This window comes from Pelophylax lessonae (genome assembly GCF_965119305.1).
Source record: "Pelophylax lessonae genome assembly, chromosome: 10".
Taxonomy (NCBI): domain Eukaryota; kingdom Metazoa; phylum Chordata; class Amphibia; order Anura; family Ranidae; genus Pelophylax; species Pelophylax lessonae.
This window is the reverse complement of record NC_138777.1, coordinates 226,920,581-226,942,831: the sequence shown is the minus strand read 5'-3', so window position 1 is coordinate 226,942,831 and position 22,251 is coordinate 226,920,581. Positions and strand designations below refer to the sequence as shown.

At 42.8% G+C, this 22,251-nt stretch overlaps 1 protein-coding gene across 1 annotated transcript in view; it reads left to right on the top strand.

The window, feature by feature from the left end:
* The window catches only part of ITFG1 (integrin alpha FG-GAP repeat containing 1), a gene marked incomplete at its 5' end in the record, with an annotated part of 371,997 nt that overhangs the window by 37,213 nt on the left and 312,533 nt on the right, over positions 1-22,251 (top strand). The window contains one exon of the mRNA XM_082269956.1: positions 16,606-16,700. Within this exon, the coding sequence (XP_082126082.1) occupies positions 16,606-16,700 (95 nt within the window). The remainder of the gene's footprint in view (positions 1-16,605; positions 16,701-22,251) is intronic.

The window sequence follows — 22,251 nt, the reverse complement described above, 5'->3', positions numbered from 1 at the left end:
TCTCGTTCTCTCTGTGTTACAACGTGCTCCTTTTGAACAGATCAGGGAGATCTCGTTGTCTATGTTGTCCAAAAAGGTCGCCTTTTTGGTGGCGATCACTTCGGCTCGCAGAGTGTCGGAACTGGCGGCTTTGTCCTGCAAGTCTCCGTACCTGGTTATTCATTTGGATAAGGTGGTCTTGCGACCTAATCCTTCTTTTCTGCCGAAACGAGTTTCGGAATTCCATCTTAATGAGGATATTGTCTTGCCTTCGTTGTGCACGAAGCCTAAACATCCAAAGGAGGTGAGATTGCACTCTCTGGATGTTGTTCGGGCGATAAGGGTTTACCTTAAAGCGACTGAGTCTTTTCGAAAGACGGACTCCTTGTTTGTTCTTCCAGAGGGTCCTCGGAAGGGCATGGCGGCTTCGGCCTCTACCATCGCCAAATGGATCAGGCAGACCATTGAACAGGCCTATGCTTTGCAGGGGAAGGTTCCCCCTGTGCCTGTGAAGGCGCACTCTACTAGATCTCTGAGTACGTCTTGGGCCTGTCGTCATGGGGCTTCTGTAGCCCAGGTGTGTAAGGCGGCGACTTGGTCGACCGTGCACACTTTCACAAAATTCTACAAGGTAGATGTTCAGGCATCGGCGGATGCTTCCTTTGGCCGCAAGGTTCTTAGTGCGGCTGTTCCCTAGGGTCCCTTGTTGGGGACTCCTGGCTGTTGGGATAAGTTTTGTATCCCCTGGTTTTTTTGTCTTTTCCTGGGTTGTTGCTCCTGTTGAGCACTTATTTTTGCTGTTGCCCAGCTGGTTTCCTTCCTTTGGTAAGGTTCCTTTCTTTGATGTGGAGACTGCGTTGCCTTTCGGCGCGGATGCGTTTCCCACCCCTCATGTTTGCACTGCTTTGGGACGTCCCCATATGTGACGAATATGAAGAGGCGGCGACTGTCGGAGGACGTAAGAGAAAACGGAATTTTTGTAAAATCTTACCTGTAAAATTCCTTTCTCTGAGTCCTCCGACAGTCGCCGCCCCCGCCCCTCTTTTGGGGTTTGATTGTATACTCTACTGCTATTCCACTAAAACTGAGATATGGTTGCAGGAAGTAGGAGGGTATTGACTGAGGGGACCACCCCTTGAGGGTGGGATATGTTAAAGCTTTATTGTTAACATATTCTGTTGCCTAGCTACTCCTTCGGAGCAAAGTCTAATACCCATATGTGACGAATATGAAGAGGCGGCGACTGTCGGAGGAGAAAGGAATTTTACAGGTAAGATTTTACAAAAATTCCGTTTTTTCAAAATTTTTCCAAAAAAATGGCGTTTTAAAGACCGCTGCGCAAATACCGCGCGACAAAAAATATTGCAATGACCGACATTTTATTCTCCAGAGTCTTTGCTAAAAAAAATATATATATATATAATGTTTGGGGGTTCTAAGTAGTTTTCTAGGAAAAAATACTGTTTTTAACTTGTAAACAAAAAGTGTCCGAAATAGGGCTGGGGCTTAAGTAGTTAAAATGTATTGTATTTGTTCTGTATACCCTCAAGTTGTAAAGCGCTGCGTAAACTGTCGGCGCTATATAAATCCTATATAATAATAATATAATAATGAACTTTGACTTTTTTACAATGGGGTGTCCAACAAGCTCATATAGGTGAGATGGTCAGATGTCCACAGTCTTTGGCCATATTGTGTACATATTCTATTAACTCAGAAACTCTGGCCAAAGAGCTTTGTTCTCATGCTTGGAGTTTCGCTTTGAATAGCTACCGTATATACTCGAGTATAAGCCGAGTTTTTCAGCATGTTTTTTAATGCTGAAAATGCCCCCCTCGGCTTATACTCGAGTCACTGGCTTCACTGTGTTTTTAAAAATGGTGCCGCTCGGCGCCGACGTGTCACTGCGCATGTGCTGCATGCCCGGGAATAGCCGAACGTGTTCGGGTTTTCCCGAGCATCGGCGGCGCATTTGCGGCGACGTAGTATTGGCGCTGAGCAGCGCGATTTTTTTAAATCGAAAGCGGCTCACCAACAGGTAAGTGAGACTCCTCCACAGCCCCTGCATCTCCTCATGCAGTGCTGCGGGCATGGTACAGGACATTCTCCTGTACCATGCCCGCAGCACTGCATCTCTTGTGCCATGCCTGTACTTACTGTGCCATGCCTATACCTACTGTGCCATGCCTGTACATACTGTGCCATGCCTGTACATACTGTACAATGCCTGTACTTACTGTGCCATGCCTGTACTTACTGTGCAATGCCTGTACTTACTGTGCCATGCCTATACCATCACCTGTGCCATGCCTATACCATCTCCTGTATTATGACCTGTACCATGACCTGTGCCATGCCTGTACCATGACCTGTGCCATGCCTGTACCATGACCTGTGCCATGCCTGTACCATGACCTGTGCCCTGACCTGTACCATGACCTGTGCCCTGACCTGTGCCATGCCCTTACCATGACCTCTGCAATGCCTATACTATGACCTGCGCCATCTCCTGTACCATGCCCGCAGCCCCTGTTTTGTGTCTTGTAGTGGTCCAGTTTGGTCTGGTAGCTGCTGCATTTCCCACCCTAGGCTTATACTCGAGTCAATACGTTTTCCCACTTTTTTGTGGTAAAATTAGGGGTCTCGGCTTATATTTGGGTCGGCTTATACTCGAGTATATACGGTAATCCACTAAATACTTTGCCAAAAAATGATTTCTACTCTAAAAGCCTGTGACTGGACACTGCAGGAAGGGCCTGCTAAATAGAGACACAAAAAAATGTGCCAATTGCCTAAAAAAAAAAAAAAAAATAGCATTTCTTTTTAGCAGTGTCTGATAGGCTACTTGTTGTTTTGGTAAAAGAGAAATCACAAGTCACTTGTCACCTTTAATGAATTGCAGCTAATCTATTTATGTGCGGCAGCGTTTCAGTGGGAGCAGCGCACACACCTCTCGCTGTAGGTGCTAGCGGCCCTGTGACAGCTCGTACATAATGCATACCGCATCTACGGGGCCCTCACACGTACACAAGAAGCCTCTTTCAATACATAGCGTCTTCTTTATTTCCCCTGGGCTGCTGTTCTTCTCGTTACTGCTACGGTGAGAGCACTCGATTAAAATCTGAGAAGTCAATCAGATCTCCTTCAGATGGAATCCCGCTGCCTTCCATATACTGCGTCTCAGGGAATTTAAAGCCAAAAACACCAAAAATTCTGTGATAAAGCTGAGAAAACGATCATGTGAGCTGAATTAATGCTGACTACGTGCAGTGTTATATCTGAGATGGGAAAGGCGGACAATATAAATGTCTCTTCCACTGATAAAGTGTTTTGTGAATATTGGAATTATAACCTGTAAAGTAAACCTGCTAAAAACCTGGAGACAAAAGTATCTATAGAGGATACAGGTTTTCTGCAGAGTAAATGCATCACAAAGCTGAGTATATGATGGAAAGATAAATAAGCAGAGAAGTTATCTTCACTGAAAACCCAACTTTTCCTGGATACATTTTCATAGAGGTTGTGAAAGAGTCAGGGGTCACATTAATAAAGAAGGACGGGTTTATTTTATTTATTACAGGTACTTGTATAGCAATGTCAATATACGCAGCACTTTACATATATTTTTATATATATATATATATATATATATATATATGTGAAGTGCTGCATATATTGACATTGCTATACAAGTACATATATATTGTCCGCCTTTCCTACACACACACACATATACACACACTGTATGTATAATATAGGAGATAGGAAAGGCGGACAATATATATTTACTTGTATAGCGATGTGAATATATGCAGCACTTCACATGCACATATACATATATATATATACTGAATATATACACTGTATGTATAATATATATATATATATATACACATATGTATTATATATATATATATATACACTGTATGTATTATATATATATATATATATATATATATATATATATATATATATTATACATACAGTGTATATATATATATATATATATATATATATGTATATATATATATATATATATATATTCAGTATATATATATATACAGTGGGTACGGAAAGTATTCAGACCCCCTTAAATGTTTCACTCTTTGTTATATTGCAGCCATTTGCTAAAATCATTTAAGTTCATTCTTCTTCCTCATGAATGTACACATAGCACCCCATACTGACAGAAAAACACAGAATTGTTGACATTGTTGCAGATTTATTAAAAAAGAAAAACTGAAATATCACATGGTCCTAAGTATTCAGACCCTTTGCTCAGTATTTAGTAGAAGCCCCCTTTTGATCTAATACAGCCAGGAGTCTTTTTGGGAAAGATGCAACAAGTCTTTCACACCTGGATTTGGGGATCCTCTGCCATTCCTCCTTGCAGATCCTCTCCAGTTCTGTCAGGTTGGATGGTAAACGTTGGTGGACAGCCATTTTTAGGTCTCTCCAGAGATGCTCAATTGGGTTTAAGTCAGGGCTCTGGCTGGGCCATTCAAGAACAGTCACGGAGTTGTTGTGAAGCCACTCCTTCATTATTTTAGCTGTGTGCTTAGGGTCATTGTCTTGTTGGAAGGTAAACCTTCGGCCCAGTCTGAGGTCCAGAGCACTCTGGAGAAGGTTTTTGTCCAGGATATCCCTGTACTTGGCCGCATTCATCTTTGCCTCGATTGCAACCAGTCATCCTGTCCCTGCAGCTGAAAAACACCCCCACAGCATGATGCTGCCACCACCATGCTTCACTGTTGGGACTGTATTGGACAGGTGATGAGCAGTGCCTGGTTTTCTCCACACATACCGCTTAGAATTAAGGCCAAAAATTTCTATTTTGGTCTCATCAGACCAGAGAATCTTATTTCTCACTATCTTGGAGTCCTTCAGGTGTTTTTTAGCAAACTCCATGCGGGCTTTCATGTGTCTTACACTGAGGAGAGGCTTCCGTCGGGCCACTCTGCCATAAAGCCCCGACTGGTGGAGGGCTGCAGTGATGGTTGACTTTCTACAACTTTCTCCCATCTCCTGACTGCATCTCTGGAGCTCAGCCACAGTGATCTTTGGGTTCCTTACCTCTCTCACCAAGGCTCTTCTCCCCCGATAGCTCAGTTTGGCCGGACGGCCAGCTCTAGGAAGGGTTCTGGTCGTCCCAAACGTCTTCCATTTGAGGATTATGGAGGCCACTGTGCTCTTAGGAACCTTAAGTGCAGCAGAAATCTTTTTGTAACCTTGGCCAGATCTGTGCCTTGCCACAATTCTGTCTCTGAGCTCTTCAGGCAGTTCCTTTGACCTCATGATTCTCATTTGCTCTGACATGCATTGTGATCTGGAAGGTCTTATATAGACAGGTGTGTGGCTTTCCTAATCAAGTCCAATCAGTATAATCAAACACAGCTGGACTCAAATGAAGGTGTAGAACCATCTCAAGGATGATCAGAAGAAATGGAAAGCACCTGAGTTAAATATATGAGTGTCACAGCAAAGGGTCTGAATACTTAGGACCATGTGATATTTCAGTTTTTCTTTTTTAATAAATCTGCAACAATGTCAACAATTCTGTGTTTTTCTGTCAGTATGGGGTGCTATGTGTACATTCATGAGGAAGAAGAATGAACCTAAATGATTTTAGCAAATGGCTGCAATATAACAAAGAGTGAAAAATTTAAGGGGGTCTGAATACTTTCCGTACCCACTGTATATATATATATGTGCATGTGAAGTGCTGCGTATATTGACATAGTTATACAAGTACATATATATTGTCCGCCTTTCCTATCTCCTATATTATACATACAGTGTGTGTATATGTGTGTGTGTTTGTGTGTATATATATATATATATATACTGTATGTATAAAATATATATATATATATATATATATATAATGTGAAGTGCTGCGTATATTGACAACTACCTGTAATAAATAAAATAAACCCGTCCTTCTTTATACACACACACACACACACGACAGTCCCTGCCTCAAGGAGTTTGCAATCTGAGGGACCCTATCTCACATTCATACATACACATACTAAGGCCAATTTAGACCGGAGTAACTTAACGTAGCAGCATCTCTTTGGGGTGTTGGAGGAAAACAGAGTACCCGGAGGAAACCCACGCAGGTACAGGGAGAACATGCAAACTCCAGGCAGGTAGGGCCATGGTTGGAATTCGAACCCGATGACCCCAGTGCTGCCAGGTGGAAGTGCTAACCACTAACATAACTAACTAACTAACATAATACAAATTCTCCTAAAATGAATAGAAAATTAGAAAGCAAATCAATATATATTTAATTTGTTTTATTTCTCAAAAATTCTGATTCTCCCTAAATGAGGAATCTGCAGTGTTTTTTTTCTCCTCATAAAAAAATTTCAATAGGCTGTTTTCTCTCTACTCTAACATCCACCCACCCCCTCCCCACCTTCGCCTGGGTGAGCTCCTGTTGTTTTGATTGAGCTTCATGTTACCCAGTTGGCTAAGTTTGGCCTTTGGAGTTTACGTTACTTTCTGGTTGCATTCTTCCCACCCCTCATACCTATACTGCTTTGGGACGTCCCAGTGGCTAAAGAAGATGGAGGCTGCGTTTGTCAATGGACGATAGAGAAAACAAGATTTTTATAAGATCTTACCATAAAATACGTTTCTCTGAAGTCCATTGACAGACGCAGCACCCGCCCCTCTGATATGGGGATGGTTTTTCATCTCTTCTTCACTGCTAACAACTAAACTGGTTTGCTGGAGCAGAGGGTGTGTGGGTTATGCCTGTGGGGACAGCCCCGTGGGCGTGGAGATTACATTTTATCCTGCCCAGAACTACTCCTGCAGGGGGCAGCAAAACCCAATGGCTAATGATGATGGAGGCTGCGTCTGTCAATGGTCTTCAGAGAAACAGATTTTACGGTAAGATCTTACAAAAATCTTGTTTTTTTCTTTCTCTCCTCCTCACTCTCTCTTCCCTTTTTATCTCTCTTTCTCTTTTTTTATGCATACACATTGTCCATCTCTTTCATTATCTCTCTTCTTTCCTAATCTCTCTCTCTCTCCCTCCTTTTTTCCTCTCTCACTCTGCTTCCCTTTCTTTACTTTACTTTCTCAGTTGTTGTTGGGTAAGGCTTGATGGTGGTTTGAGTTGGAGCTGCTATTTTGGAATTGTGAGTTCACCCAACTCAGCCTGGTAAGTGTTGTTGGAGATGCTCTGTTGGACTTGGAGGTGTATTCAAATCCCAGATGGAATAATTCTATTGGGTTTTAACTCATATTTAGGTTGGTCTGAGTAGGGCACCAAACAGAGGATTGGGGTGATGACCCAGCTTCTCTCTTCCCTCCATCTTTATTTTCTCTCCACTTTAAACTCTTACTCTTTTTTTCATCTCAATCTCTCTCTATTAAACGTGTGAGACAAACCCTAGACTTGACCCCTGTGTTCCCTCTATATACAGTGGGTACGGAAAGTATTCAGACCCCCTTAAATTTTTCACTCTTTGTTATATTGCAGCCATTTGCTAAAATAATTTAAGTTCATTCTTCTTCCTCATGAATGTACACATAGCACCCCATACTGACAGAAAAACACAGAATTGTTGACATTGTTGCAGATCTATTAAAAAAGAAAAACTGAAATATCACATGGTCCTAAGTATTCAGACCCTTTGCTGTGACACTCATATATTTAACTCAGGTGCTTTCCATTTCTTCTGATCATCCTTGAGATGGTTCTACACCTTCATTTGAGTCCAGCTGTGTTTGATTATACTGATTGGACTTGATTAGGAAAGCCACACACCTGTCTATATAAGACCTTCCAGATCACAATGCATGTCAGAGCAAATGAGAATCATGAGGTCAAAGGAACTGCCTGAAGAGCTCAGAGACAGAATTGTGGCAAGGCACAGATCTGGCCAAGGTTACAAAAAGATTTCTGCTGCACTTAAGGTTCCTAAGAGCACAGTGGCCTCCATAATCCTCAAATGGAAGACGTTTGGGACGACCAGAACCCTTCCTAGAGCTGGCCGTCCGGCCAAACTGAGCTATCGGGGGAGAAGAGCCTTGGTGAGAGAGGTAAAGAAGAACCCAAAGATCACTGTGGCTGAGCTCCAGAGATGCAGTCAGGAGATGGGAGAAAGTTGTAGAAAGTCAACCATCACTGCAGCCCTCCACCAGTCGGGGCTTTATGGCAGAGTGGCCCGACGGAAGCCTCTCCTCAGTGTAAGACACATGAAAGCCCGCATGGAGTTTGCTAAAAAAAACACCTGAAGGACTCCAAGATGGTGAGAAATAAGATTCTCTGGTCTGATGAGACCAAAATAGAACTTTTTGGCCTTAATTCTAAGCGGTATGTGTGGAGAAAACCAGGCACTGCTCATCACCTGTCCAATACAGTCCCAACAGTGAAGCATGGTGGTGGCAGCATCATTCTGTGGGGGTGTTTTTCAGCTGCAGGGACAGGACGACTGGTTGCAATCGAGGGAAAGATGAATGCGGCCAAGTACAGGGATATCCTGGACAAAAACCTTCTCCAGAGTGCTCTGGACCTTCCAACAAGACAATGACCCTAAGCACACAGCTAAAATAACTAAGGAGTGGCTTCACAACAACTCTGTGACTGTTCTTGAATGGCCCAGCCAGAGCCCTGACTTAAACCCAATTGAGCATCTCTGGAGAGACCTAAAAATGGCTGTCCACCAACGTTTACCATCCAACCTGACAGAACTGGAGAGTATCTGCAAGGAGGAATGGCAGAGGATCCCCAAATCCAGGTGTGAAAGACTTGTTGCATCTTTCCCAAAAAGACTCCTGGCTGTATTAGATCAAAAGGTGGCTTCTACTAAATACTGAGCAAAGGGTCTGAATACTTAGGACCATGTGATATTTCAGTTTTTCTTTTTTAATAAATCTGCAACAATGTCAACAATTCTGTGTTTTTCTGTCAGTATGGGGTGCTATGTGTACATTCATGAGGAAGAAGAATGAACTTAAATGATTTTAGCAAATGGCTGCAATATAACAAAGAGTGAAAAATTTAAGGGGGTCTGAATACTTTCCGTACCCACTGTATATACATCTACATATAATCTACAGTGTTTTATTTTTTTTCCTCATAAAAAAATTTCAATAGGCTGTTTTCTTTCTACTCTAACATCCCCACCACCATCTCCCCACCATCCCCACCACCATCTCTCCACCATCTCTCCACCACCTCCCCACCACCTCCCCACTACCTCTCCTTCCTCCTCTCTCCTATTTTTTTCTTCTCTCTCTCTCTATCCACTTTCCCCCCCAGCTTCCCTTTTTTCTCCGTCTTTTCTTTTTTCCCTCTCCTGTTCTTCTCTTCCTCTCTTCTCTTTCTCTCCTCCTTTTCTTCCCCCCTTTCTCCTTTTTCTCTTTCTCTCCCCCTCACTCTCTCTTCCCTTTTTCCCTCTCTTTCTCTTTTTTTTTTTTTGTATGCATTCACATTCTCCATCTCTTTCCTTCTCTCTCTTCTTTCCTAATCTCTCTCTCCCTCCTTTTTTCCTCTCTCCCTCTGCTTCCCTTTCTTTACTTTGCTTTCTCAGTTGTCATTGGGTAAGGCTTGTGATGGCGGTTTGAGTTGGAGCTGCTATTTTGGAATTGTGAGTTCACCCAACTCAGCCTGGTAAGTGTTGTTGGAGATGCTCTGTTGGACTTGGAGGTGTATTCAAATCCCAAATGGAATAATTGTATTGGGTTTTGACTCGCGTTTAGGTTGGCCTGGGTAGGGCACAAGACAGAGGATTGGGGTGATGACCCAGCTTCTCTCTTCCCGCCATCTTTATTTTCTCTCCACTTTAAACTCTTACTCTTTTTTCATCTCAATCTCTCTCTATTAAAAGTGTGAGACAAACCCTAGGCTTGAATCCTGTGTTCCCTTTCTATATATATCTATATATAATCTACAGTGTTTTATTTTTTTCCTCATAAAAAAATGTCAACAGGCTGTTTTGTCTCTTCTCTAACATCCCCCCCACCCCACCATCTCCCCACCATCTTCCCACCTCTTCTCCACCACCACCTCCCCACCACTTCTCCACCACCTCCCCACCACCTCTCCTTCCTTCTCTCTCCTATTTTTTCTTCTCTCTTGCTCTCTATCCACTTTCCCTCTCGGCTTCCCTTTTTTCTCCTTTTCCTTTTCCCTCTCATGTTCTCCTCTCTCCTCTTTCTCTCTCTTCTCCTTTTCTTCCCCCCTTCTCCTTTTTCTCTTTCTCTCCCGCTCACTCTCCCCTTTTTCTCTCTCTTTCTTCTTTTTTATGCATACACATTCTCCATCTCTTTCCTTCTCTCTCTTCTTTCCTAATCTCTCTCTCCCTCCTTGTTCCCCTCTCTCCCTCTGCTTCCCTTTCTTTACTTTACTTTCTCAGTTGTCGTTGGCTTGATGGTGGTTTGAGTTGGAGCTGCTATTTTGGAATTGTGAGTTCACCCAACTCAGCCTGGTAAGTGTTGTTGGAGATGCTCTGTTGGACTTTGAGGTGTATTCAAATCCCAGATGGAATAATTCTGTTTGGTTTTGACTCACAGATTTCGGTTGGTCTGGATAGGAGACCAAACAGAGGATTGGGGTGATGACCCAGCTTCTCTCTTCCCTCCATCTTTATTTTCTCTCCACTTTAAACTCTTACTCTTTTTTTCATCTCAATCTCTATTAAAAGTGTAAGACAAACCCTAGACTTGAATCCTGTGTTCCCTCTATATTTATATCTACATATAATCTACAGTGTTTTATTTTATTTTTTCCTCATAAAAAAATTTCAATAGGCTGTTTTCTCTTTACTCTAACATCTCCTCCCCACCAACTCCTCCCCACCATTTGACCTCCTATTATATGGTTTTGGTAAATCTAAATGAAAAATCTAAAGACAATTGTATAGTGTGTATGGCCCATTACTTTTTTTTTCATCTCAATCTCTCTCTCTTAAAAGTGTGAGACAAACCCTAGACTTGACCCCTGTGTTCCCTCTATATATTCCTTTTGTTAAAGCTGGGTCTGTTGCACCTAACCTACATCTAACCTAACTTCCTAGTGATGTCACCATAGCAAGCCAACCACACATAAACGCACACAAAGTTGGAAAGTGCATAAACCTTTTATACAAATAAGTAAAACAAAACCCCAAAAAACATAATTGGTTGAACCAGGTACAACTCCTGATACCACCCCCACTACCCCTCTTTTTATTGCATTGTGTTATCCTCACCATGCTTCCTCAAAATAGTTGTGCTTTAAAAACGTGTGCATTTTCATCCCATACCCGGGTCAGCTGTCATCAGCGTTCTCTCATCGCTGTCATGTTTTCCCGCTGCAGTTGCAGGCTGGGTAATCTATTCTAATGAAGATCAGATCGGTTCTTGTACGCCGATACATTTAACTCCCTGTGACAGCTCCCTCTTGTTCCATCTCCTAACTTGTTTTTCTCACAGCTCTGTCCTCGTTATGCTCGAGCCTCGCCGCCTTCCCAGAATTGATGGGATATTTACTGCATGAAGCGTTTTTTGAAGTCGTACGTACTGTGAGCATAAATCAAACCCGTTCATGCAGCATCTCAGAGAAAATGTATTTGCCTTGAGCGTATTCCCCTTCTAGGGTTTCTATAAGTGAATATTAGAAGCTTTTCATTATCGGCTCATTATGTTGGATGAAGGAGACGGGAGACTGGAGTGAGGGGGGATTTTCCGCAGTAGCAATTTTATTTTCCAGCGATACGGTTAAAGGCGCACTGACTTCTTCCTTGCTCGATCGTGCTTACTGCAGGAAATGTATACACTGGATGGAAATGTAGGTTCACCTCGGTGCTCACTTGATGTACAAATCCAAGAATTGCGTCTTTCCTGTTATGCAGCCTGAGCCTTCCTAACTGGCTGCACATCCCAATCTTCTCTTACAAGTCACATTTTTGTTCCCTTAAAGGGTAACTCCACCTTCGTGGGGGAAAAAAAATAGCAAATAAAGAAAAAACAATATAGCATATACAGGAAAGGTATGGTGGCGCTGCCTAAAGGTAAATACAACATATGTACAAATCTTATATGCAAAGATATCTAATAGCATGTGAATAAAATGTCAAATATGACTATATATTAATATGATATGTAAAAATAAATAAATAAAGTTCAAATAAATACAATAGACCTAGTGTTACTAGATAATAAATACATAGTTAGGTTGAAAAAGGACACAAGTCCATTTGGCTCAACCAATAAAAAACAAAAAAAAAAACAATATTGAAAACCTAACCATACAATCCCATATACACAATCCTATACCCACAGTTGATGCAGAGGAAGGCGAAAAACCCCCAGCAAAGCATGATCCAATTTGCTACAGCAGGGGAAAAAAATTCCTTCCTGATCCCCCGAGAGGCAATCGGATATTCCTTGGATCAGCTTTACCTATAAATATTAGTACCCATTTATATTATGTACACCCAGGAAAGAATCCAGACCCTTTTTAAAGCAATCTACTGAACTGGCCAGAACCACCTCTGGAGGGAGTCTATTCCACATTTTCACAGCTCTTACGGCGAAGAAACCTTTCCGTATTTGGAGACAAAATCTGTTTTCCTCCAGACGTAAAGAGTGCCCCCTTGTCCTCTGTGTTGACCTTAAAGTTGACAACTCAACACCAAGTTCACTATATGGACCCCTTATGTATTTATACATGCCGATCATATCCCCCCCCCCCCCTTAATCTCCTCTTCTCAAGAGAATAAATTCAGTTCCTCTTATCTTTCCTCATAGCTGAGTTCCTCCTTGCCTCTTATCAGTTTGTTTGCCCTTCTCTGCACTTTCTCCAGTTCCCCGATATCCTTTTTGAGAACTGGAGCCCAAAACTGAACTGCACACTGTCACACTAATGTGTCATGAGTTGTAGATTTTTTATTTTTAGCAGGGGATCCCCGAGACGAGAAATTTATTTCTAGGGTTCCTCTGTGTTGAGAAAGTTGAGAAAGGCTGATCTAGTTCAACCAACTGAACAAATTAAAGGAGATGTATGACCAACGCTTATTTGGCCATATTTCTCCTGTGGATCACAGTAGTGCACTTAGTTCTGCACCCCCGTGATCCAGATTCAGCTGAATTTGTAGAGGCCGATCTGCTGACATCCTAAAGATTTACTGTTCAGGTGCTCTGGACTTAAGCAAAATGGTGGTCTCCAGCAAGAAGAAACAAGAGCAATGCTGGAGGTAATTTACAGCACACACTCATTTTGGTAGTGTCATTATTAACGTGGAATATATGTTTTTTTTGCTAAAGAACATTTTTTTTTTTTTTTTTTTTTTAAGAAATTATTTTTTTATTATTGTCAGTTGTTCACAAAGTGTTTTATATTTTTCTAATAAAGTTAAATATGGGTCAATGCAGTTTGATTTCTGTGATGTAATTGCTATAATACAATCCAAAATGCAATTTCTTTACCATCTTGTACAGAGTCCATCAAGGCAAAATGTATCTATTGGTATGATTAAATGGGATGCTTCGCAACAGACTCCAAGGCTTTGGCTACTTGTTCAGCCTTTAGATTATTAAGGGAAACGCTCAGCTCCTTTCCAAATTCATATCTTGCCCATAGTTTAGGCTGAGCATTCTCTGATTAATATAGGAAATTCTGGATTAGTCTTTTTCAGCTCCACATAGTTCTGTTCAATAAAGTCTCTGACCCCCTGACTCTCCGGAGACTTCTGGCACAGATGGATCCTGACCTCCCTCAGGTTCCTGCCCAGCTTTGACCCGGTGTTTCTCACTATGGTAGCCACCATTTTCCTATTTCTTTTTTTTTTTTTTTTAAGTTGTTATGGGTAAAGTTTCACTTTAAGCCGACCATTCACAGAGAGTGTTCCCGGTTTCTGATGAACTAACTGAAATTTGCTCAGTATATGGCCTTGTTGGCTGCCTTTCGCCCAAAATCCCTCCATTGAAAAATCGAAGGAGGGGGCAGAAAATTGTTGGCCAAACAGCGCTTGCATCCAATCAGTTGCAGGCACTATTCAGGTATTTTGACAGCTGGTGGGGCCGGCTGTCAAAATCCAATAACCTGAGCAGGAGATTCATCCATCCGCACTGTGTAGTGTGGATAATGGATTCTAGATTTTTTTCCATTTACCCTGAGCACCATTATAATTTATCTGGGACTTTTTCATTGTTTTTGGTGGCTGAATGGAGCAGCATGGGGATGAATGATAAATATTTTAATGCTGTGGGGGAGAGCAAGGGCATTAAAGATGTTGTTTTGCCCTGCATGGGCAAAGTACAGGTTTACTTTAAAGTGAACCGGTCAGCAGTTTTAAAACAAAGGTTCTGCTTAAAGCGGAGTTCCGGCCTCAAAATCGAAAAAATCGATTTTGGGCCATCCGCTTGCTGAGTGCCACCTGAAAAAGAAATGGATGCTCCCGATTTTTTTTTTTTTTTTTTTGGCCACTTACCTTGTTATTGAAGAAAATATACTCCACTTCCTCCCTCTGCGGCCGCAGCCCGCGCTGTCTCTTCCGGGTTGCGATGACTCCTGGGAGCTGAACGTCATTGCTCCCAGAAGTCAATGCGCCTGCACCGACCCCGCTCTTCACTTCCGGTGCAGGTGCGTCATTCCCTGCTAAACAGCTTCTGGGCATGCCGCGCCTGCACCGGAAGTGACGAGCGGGGCCGGTGCTGTGCATTCTGGGACTCCGACGTCACCGAAGAGGAGTCAGAAGAGGACGTGCTGGCTTCAGCTGCCCACACCTGAGATGGCAGCGCTGGAGAAGAAATTTTCAAGGTAAGTATTTCTTCTAAAAGGTAAGTGCGACCCGGGACAGTACAGAGGCGATCCATTGTGGAATGTACTAGCCCTGACTGTCCTGGGGGTGTTTTTATCTAAATTTGACCCCCGAGGCCAGAACTCCGCTTTAAGAGCATGCACCACATGCTATCACGTTTGTTAGCCAGAAACAGAAGTGATCTGACCATCACACTTATATGAGCTTGTTGGCCATCCAGTTTTAAAATATAAAGTTCCCCTCCTTTTGTTGCTTTAACAATCTTCTGGGAAGGTCTTCTGAGTCTGTCCATGGGGGTTAGTGCCCATTCAGCCAGAAGAGCATTCAGGAAGAGAGGTCAGGTAGTAATATTGGATGGGAAGACCTGGCAAACAGTTGGCGTTTGAATTCATCCCAAACGTGTTGGGGCATCTCATTGTAAATACAATGGCCAGTAACAGCCTTCCCCTTTTTTTTGGCATGATTTTGGAGTGTGTCTGGGGGAATTTTTGACGATTCAATTAAAATAAAAATTGTGAGGTCAGGTACTGATGTTGGGCTAGAAGACCTAGCTCACAATTAGAGTTCCAATTCATACCAAAGGTGTTTAGTAGGGTTGAGGTCAGGGCTCTGTTGAGGTCACTTAAGTTTCTTCACACCAAATTCGTCAAACCATGTCTTTATGGAGTTGGCTTTGTACACAGGGCACAGTCATGCTGGAACAGAAAAGGGCCTTCACCAAACTTTTACCACAAGGTTGGAAGAGAACAATTGTCTAAAATGTGTTTGCATGCTTTAATATTAACAAAACCCTTCACTGGTAAGACGTGAACTCAGTCATTTTGGCTGGTCAACATGATATTGGCCATTAAGTTTAGGTGTGATGGTCGGGTCCACAAACTTTTGATCAGATAATTTAATGTAGATGCAAAGTACCACATGGCTTTGCATAGTTTATTTTGTCGTTGCTTGCAGCACAAATTCAACAACACGGTCCTCAGTCTAGTCCTCAACACAATGACATGGGGCCCAGTTCTCAACGTAAAGACATGCGGTATAGTCCCCAGCACAAAGACATGCGGTATAGTCCCCAACACAAAGACATGCGGTATAGTCCCCAACACAAAGACATGCGGTATAGTCCCCAACACAAAGACATGCGGTATAGTCCCCAACACAAAGACATGCAATATAGTCCCCAACACAAAGACATGCAATATAGTCCCCAACACAAAGACATGCGGTATAGTCCCCAACACAAAGACATGCGGTATAGTCCCCAGCACAAAGACATGCGGTATAGTCCCCAGCACAAAGGCATGCGGTATAGTCCCCAGCACAAAGACATGCGGTATAGTCCCCAGCACAAAGACATGCGGTATAGTCCCCAGCCACAAAGACATGCGGTATAGTCCCCAACACAAAGACATGCGGTATAGTCCCCAGCACAAAGACATGCGGTATAGTCCCCAGCACAAAGACATGCGGTATAGTCCCCAGCACAAAGACATGCGGTATAGTCCCAAACATAAAGACATGCGGTATATTCCTGAACACAACGACATGTGGCATAGTCCTGACCATATTTACAAAAGGCAAACCACTGTGCACTGCAAGTGTACTTTGAAGTGCAGTTGCTGTAGATCTAAGGGGAATATCTGAAATGAGGGGAGGCTATATCATTCAATCATGTGCAAGCAAAAATGCAGTATTTTTTTTTTTTTTTATGCTTCCATGCCCATCTTAGATCTACAGCGACTGCACTTCAAAGTGCACTTGTAGTGAACAGTGTATTTGCCTTTAGTAAATAAACCCCAAAGTATTTATCTGCCATCACTGGATACAATTCAGCATTAAAAGGGAATTATTTTTTTCTTTGTAGAAGCTTGGCGGTGACAGCAAACCTGAACACAACACGTCCGATGGCCATTCCTCATTCTCACGCATTTATAGACCTAACTGGAGACTTTACAGCTGGTAAGTTTAAAGCAAATAAGAATTTCTGCCATTATTGACCATTCTTAAGTATTTTTCTTTATCATGTCTCCTCCAACATGTAGATAAATGTTGCCCGGTGGTGGGACGGGAGACCCGGGCAACCAGCCTGCACGGCCGCCGAACACTTGGTCAAAGCCGAATTCGGCTCTGATCGGGTCTCCATGCAAAAACCCCGGAAGGGATGTCATGACATCACTTCCGGGTACTCGGCGCCAGATTTAAAAAAACTGACAGCATTCAAAACAGCCAAACTTGGCGTTTTGAATGCTTTTAAGTGGAGAGGGAGAGTTTGGGGTCTTTCAGACCCCCAGATCCCTCCACAAGAGTAGCTGTCAAGAAAAAAAAAATGTTTTTTAATGTACGAAAATTTTTTGCGCATATCGGCCAATACTGATATGCATTGGCCATAATATCGGTATCGGTCGATCACTACTGCATAGCATTATGGGATAAAGAGGGACATGGCAGAGTTTGTTAAAAAAAAAAAAGCAAATTACAACTTTCTCTATGACAGATTTACTTTATGTTACATGTGCCCACTTTCAGTGTTCCCTGGCCAATAAAAAAATACAATCTGGGGGCATTTAATTATAGAAACGCTTGTATTTTATAATTTCAGAAACACAGACGCTTTCGCGGTCCGCTTGGCAGTTTTATTACGAAGTCTAGATTTTACAGCTACAATCAATGTCCTGTCTTTGAAAGTAGTGGAGCGGATCCCGCTGTCTTTATGACGAGCTGCACACGCAATTAGTGTTTGTTAGCTTCTGACAGAGGGACCGGAGCAGCAAAGATTTTATAACCGCTTCATGCCCATGGGTATTATGTGCCTGCGAGAGTGAGGACAGGCAGAAGGCTTTAAGGTGAACTGATGCCTTGCCCATGCCAAGACAAGTCAGCTGCTTTATATAAATGCCCCGTCACGGTCAGGGGTCAGGCTTGGAGACCAGTAGCTATAACAGTAGAGAGTTTACGACTGACCAGCAGCTTAGGTAGGTATACAAGTAGGCCACCCTGGCAGATGACGCAGGTTCACACAAGGTGGGGGGTCTAAGCACTAACCCATATTCACCAGAGCTCCTGATGATGAAGATGGGTTTTGCTGTGTGCTAGTACCAGGTCGTAGTCCTCAGGATCACCCCAACCAGAGGGGAGCAAGCCGGGGTCCAGTAGCAGATATAGCAGGTAGGGATCAAGCAAAAGCATAGTCAGGAAAGGAGCTAAATGGGAGTGGAGATCAGGGCAGATGCAGGTATGCAAAGGAGCAAGATATTGGCTTGAGAGAGCATAATAATCTGGCAAACAGGAAGTGCAGAAACACAGCTAAAATCAAGAAGTTCAAGGGCGGAGCAATGAGTTTAAGGTTCATCAGAAACAAGAGAAAAGGCCAGATTGTTCAAAGAGATCAGACAGTGAGTTGTCCAGCATCTCAGGTCGACCATAGCGAGGCCTGTTCTGAGTGGAACCTGTCCTGTTAAACCGCTGTATGGTCTTGGCCACCGTGCTGCAGCTCAGTTTCAGGGTCTTGGCAATCTTCTTATAGCCTAGGCCACCTTTATGTAGAGCAACAATTCTTTTTTCAGATCCTCAGAGAGTTCTTTGCCATGAGGTGCCATGTTGAACTTCCAGTGACCAGTATGAGAGAGTGAGAGGGATAACACCAAACTTAACACACCTGCTTCCCATTCACACCTGAGGCCTTGTAACACTAATGAGTCACATGACACTGGGGAGGGGAAAATAGCTAATTGGGCCCAATTTGGACATTTTCACTTTAGGGGTGTACTCAATTTTGTTGTCAGCGGTTTAGACATTAATGGCTGTGTGTTGAGTTATTTTGAGGGGACAGTAAATTTACACTGTTATACAAGCTGTACACTCACTACTTTACATTGTAGCAAAGTGTCATTTCTTCAGTGTTGTCACATGAAAAGATAGAATAAAATATTTACAGAAATGTGAGGGGTGTACTCACTTTTGTGAGATACTGTATATCAGAGGCACTGCTACTGTTTTGAAAACCCTGTTTTTTGGCAGGGAAATAGTTGATTCCCATTTTACTATAATTCAGCTTGAACTGATTTTATCAATTCAGTTTTCTCATTTAATTATCCTCAGTTGGCTACATAGTGCTTAACTATAATATAGCAGATTTTAGTTTTCTGCCTCTTATCAGTGAGGGGCAGATTTTTAAGAAAGAGCCGTTCAGGTAACATCACTGTGTGAGATAACAGTGGTCAGATGGCAGTGATCACAAGTCTGGAGACTGGATCCCAGGGAGATCCCGAGCCCCTCACTGTGACCCTGCTTGTTAGTAGCACCTTGAAGTAAGAATCCTGCTCGTTTACACAGCCAACACAGCCGGCAGGTTTATTTATTCCTACAAATGGTTCCTTTAGAGATGTCCTGCCCCTTTAACTCAGGCGTATTTAATTCCATTTATGGATTCCAATATATTTATTCCCATAAAATGCCAGCCCACCTGTGAAGCAGGAAAATAATGAGTTTTAAATACCTGCTGATCACAAATTGGTACTTTTGTGTTGCCCGTGGAGACCGAATAAGTCGGATTGTCAGATTAAATGAAATTTGCCCACTGTGTTTTGACAGACTATATCTGCTGACCCTGATGGGTTAATTAAGGCTCATTTGCATAATCAAAACTTAATTGGAAGTGAAATTTAAATGATGTTTTCAGTGTATTGAGAAGGAAGCGGAGCAGAAACGAAGCCTTTTAAATGCTGACTAAGTGGGGTGATGGAATTTCGTGATTGGGGTCAGCGCGTTTCACAGTGGAACATTAAAGTGTTACTAAACCCAGGAGCCTGCGTTTACTATATCTGGTCTCCCCAAGAGCCTGCAGTCACTATATCTGGTCTCCCCAAGAGCCTGCAGTCACTATATCTGGTCTCCCCAGGAGCCTGCAGTCACTATATCTGCTCTTCCCAGGAGCCTGCAGTCACTATATCTGCTCTCCCCAGGAGCCTGCAGTCACTATATCTGCTCTCCCCAGGAGCCTGCTTTCACTAAATCTGTTCTCCCCAGGAGCCTGCAGTCACTATATCTGCTCTCCCCAGGAGCCTGCTTTCACTATATCTGCTCCCCCCAGGAGCCTGCAGTCACTATATCTGCTCTCCCCAAGAGCCTGCAGCCACTATATCTGGTCTTCCCAGGAGCCTGCTTTCACAATATCTGCTCTCCCCAGGAGCCTGCATTCACTATATCTGGTCTTACCAGGAGCCTGCAATCACTATATCTGCTCTCCCCATGAGCCTGCAGTCACTATATTTGGTCTCCCACAGTACACAGAACATGGAAATGCAATTCTTTTAGTAAATATAAACTGCTAAATACCTCTCATCAGCCGTATATTACCATCTCATCAGCCGTATATAGCAGTCTTGTGACTTCTATTAGTGTCTGGTTAAAGCTTGTAGGATGAGTTTTCATTCTCTGACTGTCCTATGAGGCTGCAGGACCCTAACCCTCTGTCCGGACAGTGCTGATTGGCCCTGTGCCAATCACATGCACCCTCCCAAGAAAAGAAACAAACTCTCTAGCAATACACACCAAACTGAGCATGTGCAGAGTGCCTCCAAGGCATTGTACAATCAGCAGATAGATTGGGCACAGTAAAAAACATTTCTTGGTGTTATTGGTAAAAATCATTCTCTATTGTTTGTGTCGATGGGAGGAATTGTGCCCCATCATTGGTATCACTGGGAGTAATTGTACCCCAAGGTTGGTGTCATTGGGATAAATTGTGCCCCAGCGTTGGTGTCATTGGGAGGAATTGTGCCACATTTGTTGGTGTCAGTGAATGAAATAGTGACAGAAGGGCTGGATAAAAGCAAGCAAAGGGACACATCCTGCCCTCAGACCACGGTTTGGAGATCACTGCTGTATAGCTTGATGGGCTTCACAGATATGAAAAAGGAGCAAATTAAGAGCTTAGAAGAAAAGGAAAATGGAGCATGCTCAGTAGATGACAGCAGGATGCAGTGGGGGCACAGAGAGGAAAGGAGGGACAGCTGAAGGCAGGATTAACCAGGTGTATATATTTCACTCTACACAAAACATAGGCTTTAGTGGCTTTGTGAGTATGCACACTCTGGTATATAGCATGTAATGAGAGTTACAGTACCTATCACCTGCCCATAAGAGTACCCGAGTACCTGTCACCTGCCTATCGGAGTACTCGAGTACCTGCCACTTGCTCATCAGTACCAGAGTACCTGTCACCCTTCATACAGCCACCATGTCTAAGTCCAAAAAGGTTTATATACGTCCTCTGTTTAAACCTAAATACCTGTGTTATGGCAGCAGATAGCTGCCATAACCCTGGTATTTTTTTAAACGGTGGACGGTTGGCTTTCCGATAAGGGTGGTCCCAGCGGCAGATTCGCCGTGGGATCACCCTTCCGGGGTGGCGGAAGAGGTGCCCCCCTCCCGCCGCATTCTGGTCCTTTTCCCTGCTTACCAGATCCTCACAGACAGGATGTCGAGTGAGGGCAAGCTTGCCCTCACTAGACTCTATGGTCTTGGAGGACTGGAGCTACGGCAAACGTCGTTGCCTAGCAACCAGTTTAAAGGTCCCTTTTTTTTTCATTTTATTTAATTTTTTTTTTTAATTTTTTTTTTATTTTTTCTCTCTTTTAGTGTACTTGTGAGATCTGGGGACTTTTTGACCCCAGATCTCACAAAAAAGAGGTCCTGTCGTGCCTTTTTCTATTACAAGTAATGTTTACATTTCTTGTAATAGAAATAAAAATGATCAATTTTTTTTTTTTAAAAAAACAGTGTAAAAATAAAAAATAATAAATAAAATAAATAGTAAAAAAAAAAAAATTAAAGCGCCCTGTACCCGCGAACTCGCGCACAGAAGCGAACGCATACGGAAACCCCGCCCACGTATGTAAACAGTGTTCAAACTACACATGTGAGGTATCGTCGCGATCGTTAGAGCAAGAGCAATAATTTGAGCCCTAGACCTCCTCTTTAACTCTAAGATAGCAACCTGTAGAAATTTTTAAAGTGTCGTCTATGGGGATTTTTAAGTACCAAAGTTTGTCACCATTCTGTGAGCGTGGGCAATTTCGAAGCATGACATGTTGGGTATCTATTTACTCGGCGTAACATAATCTTTCACATTATGGAAAACAATTGGGCTAACTTTACTGGTTTCTTATTTTTTAATTCAAAAAAGTGAATTTTTTCCCAAAAAATTGCGTTTGGAAGACTGCTGCGCAAATACGGTGTGATAAAAAATATTGCAATAATCTCCATTTTATTCTCTAGGGTCTCTGCTAAAAAAAAATATATAATGTTTTGGGGTTCTAAGTAGTTTTCTAGCAAAAACAACTGATTTTAGCTTGTAAACACCAAATGTCAAAAATAGGCCTAGGCAAGTGGCTAGGGTGCATGATGATGCTCCTTGGATGTTAGGCCCCTCTATATGGCTAGGCTGTGAAAAAGTCTCACACATGTGGTATTGCCATACTCCGGAGGAGTGGCAGAATGTATTTTGGGG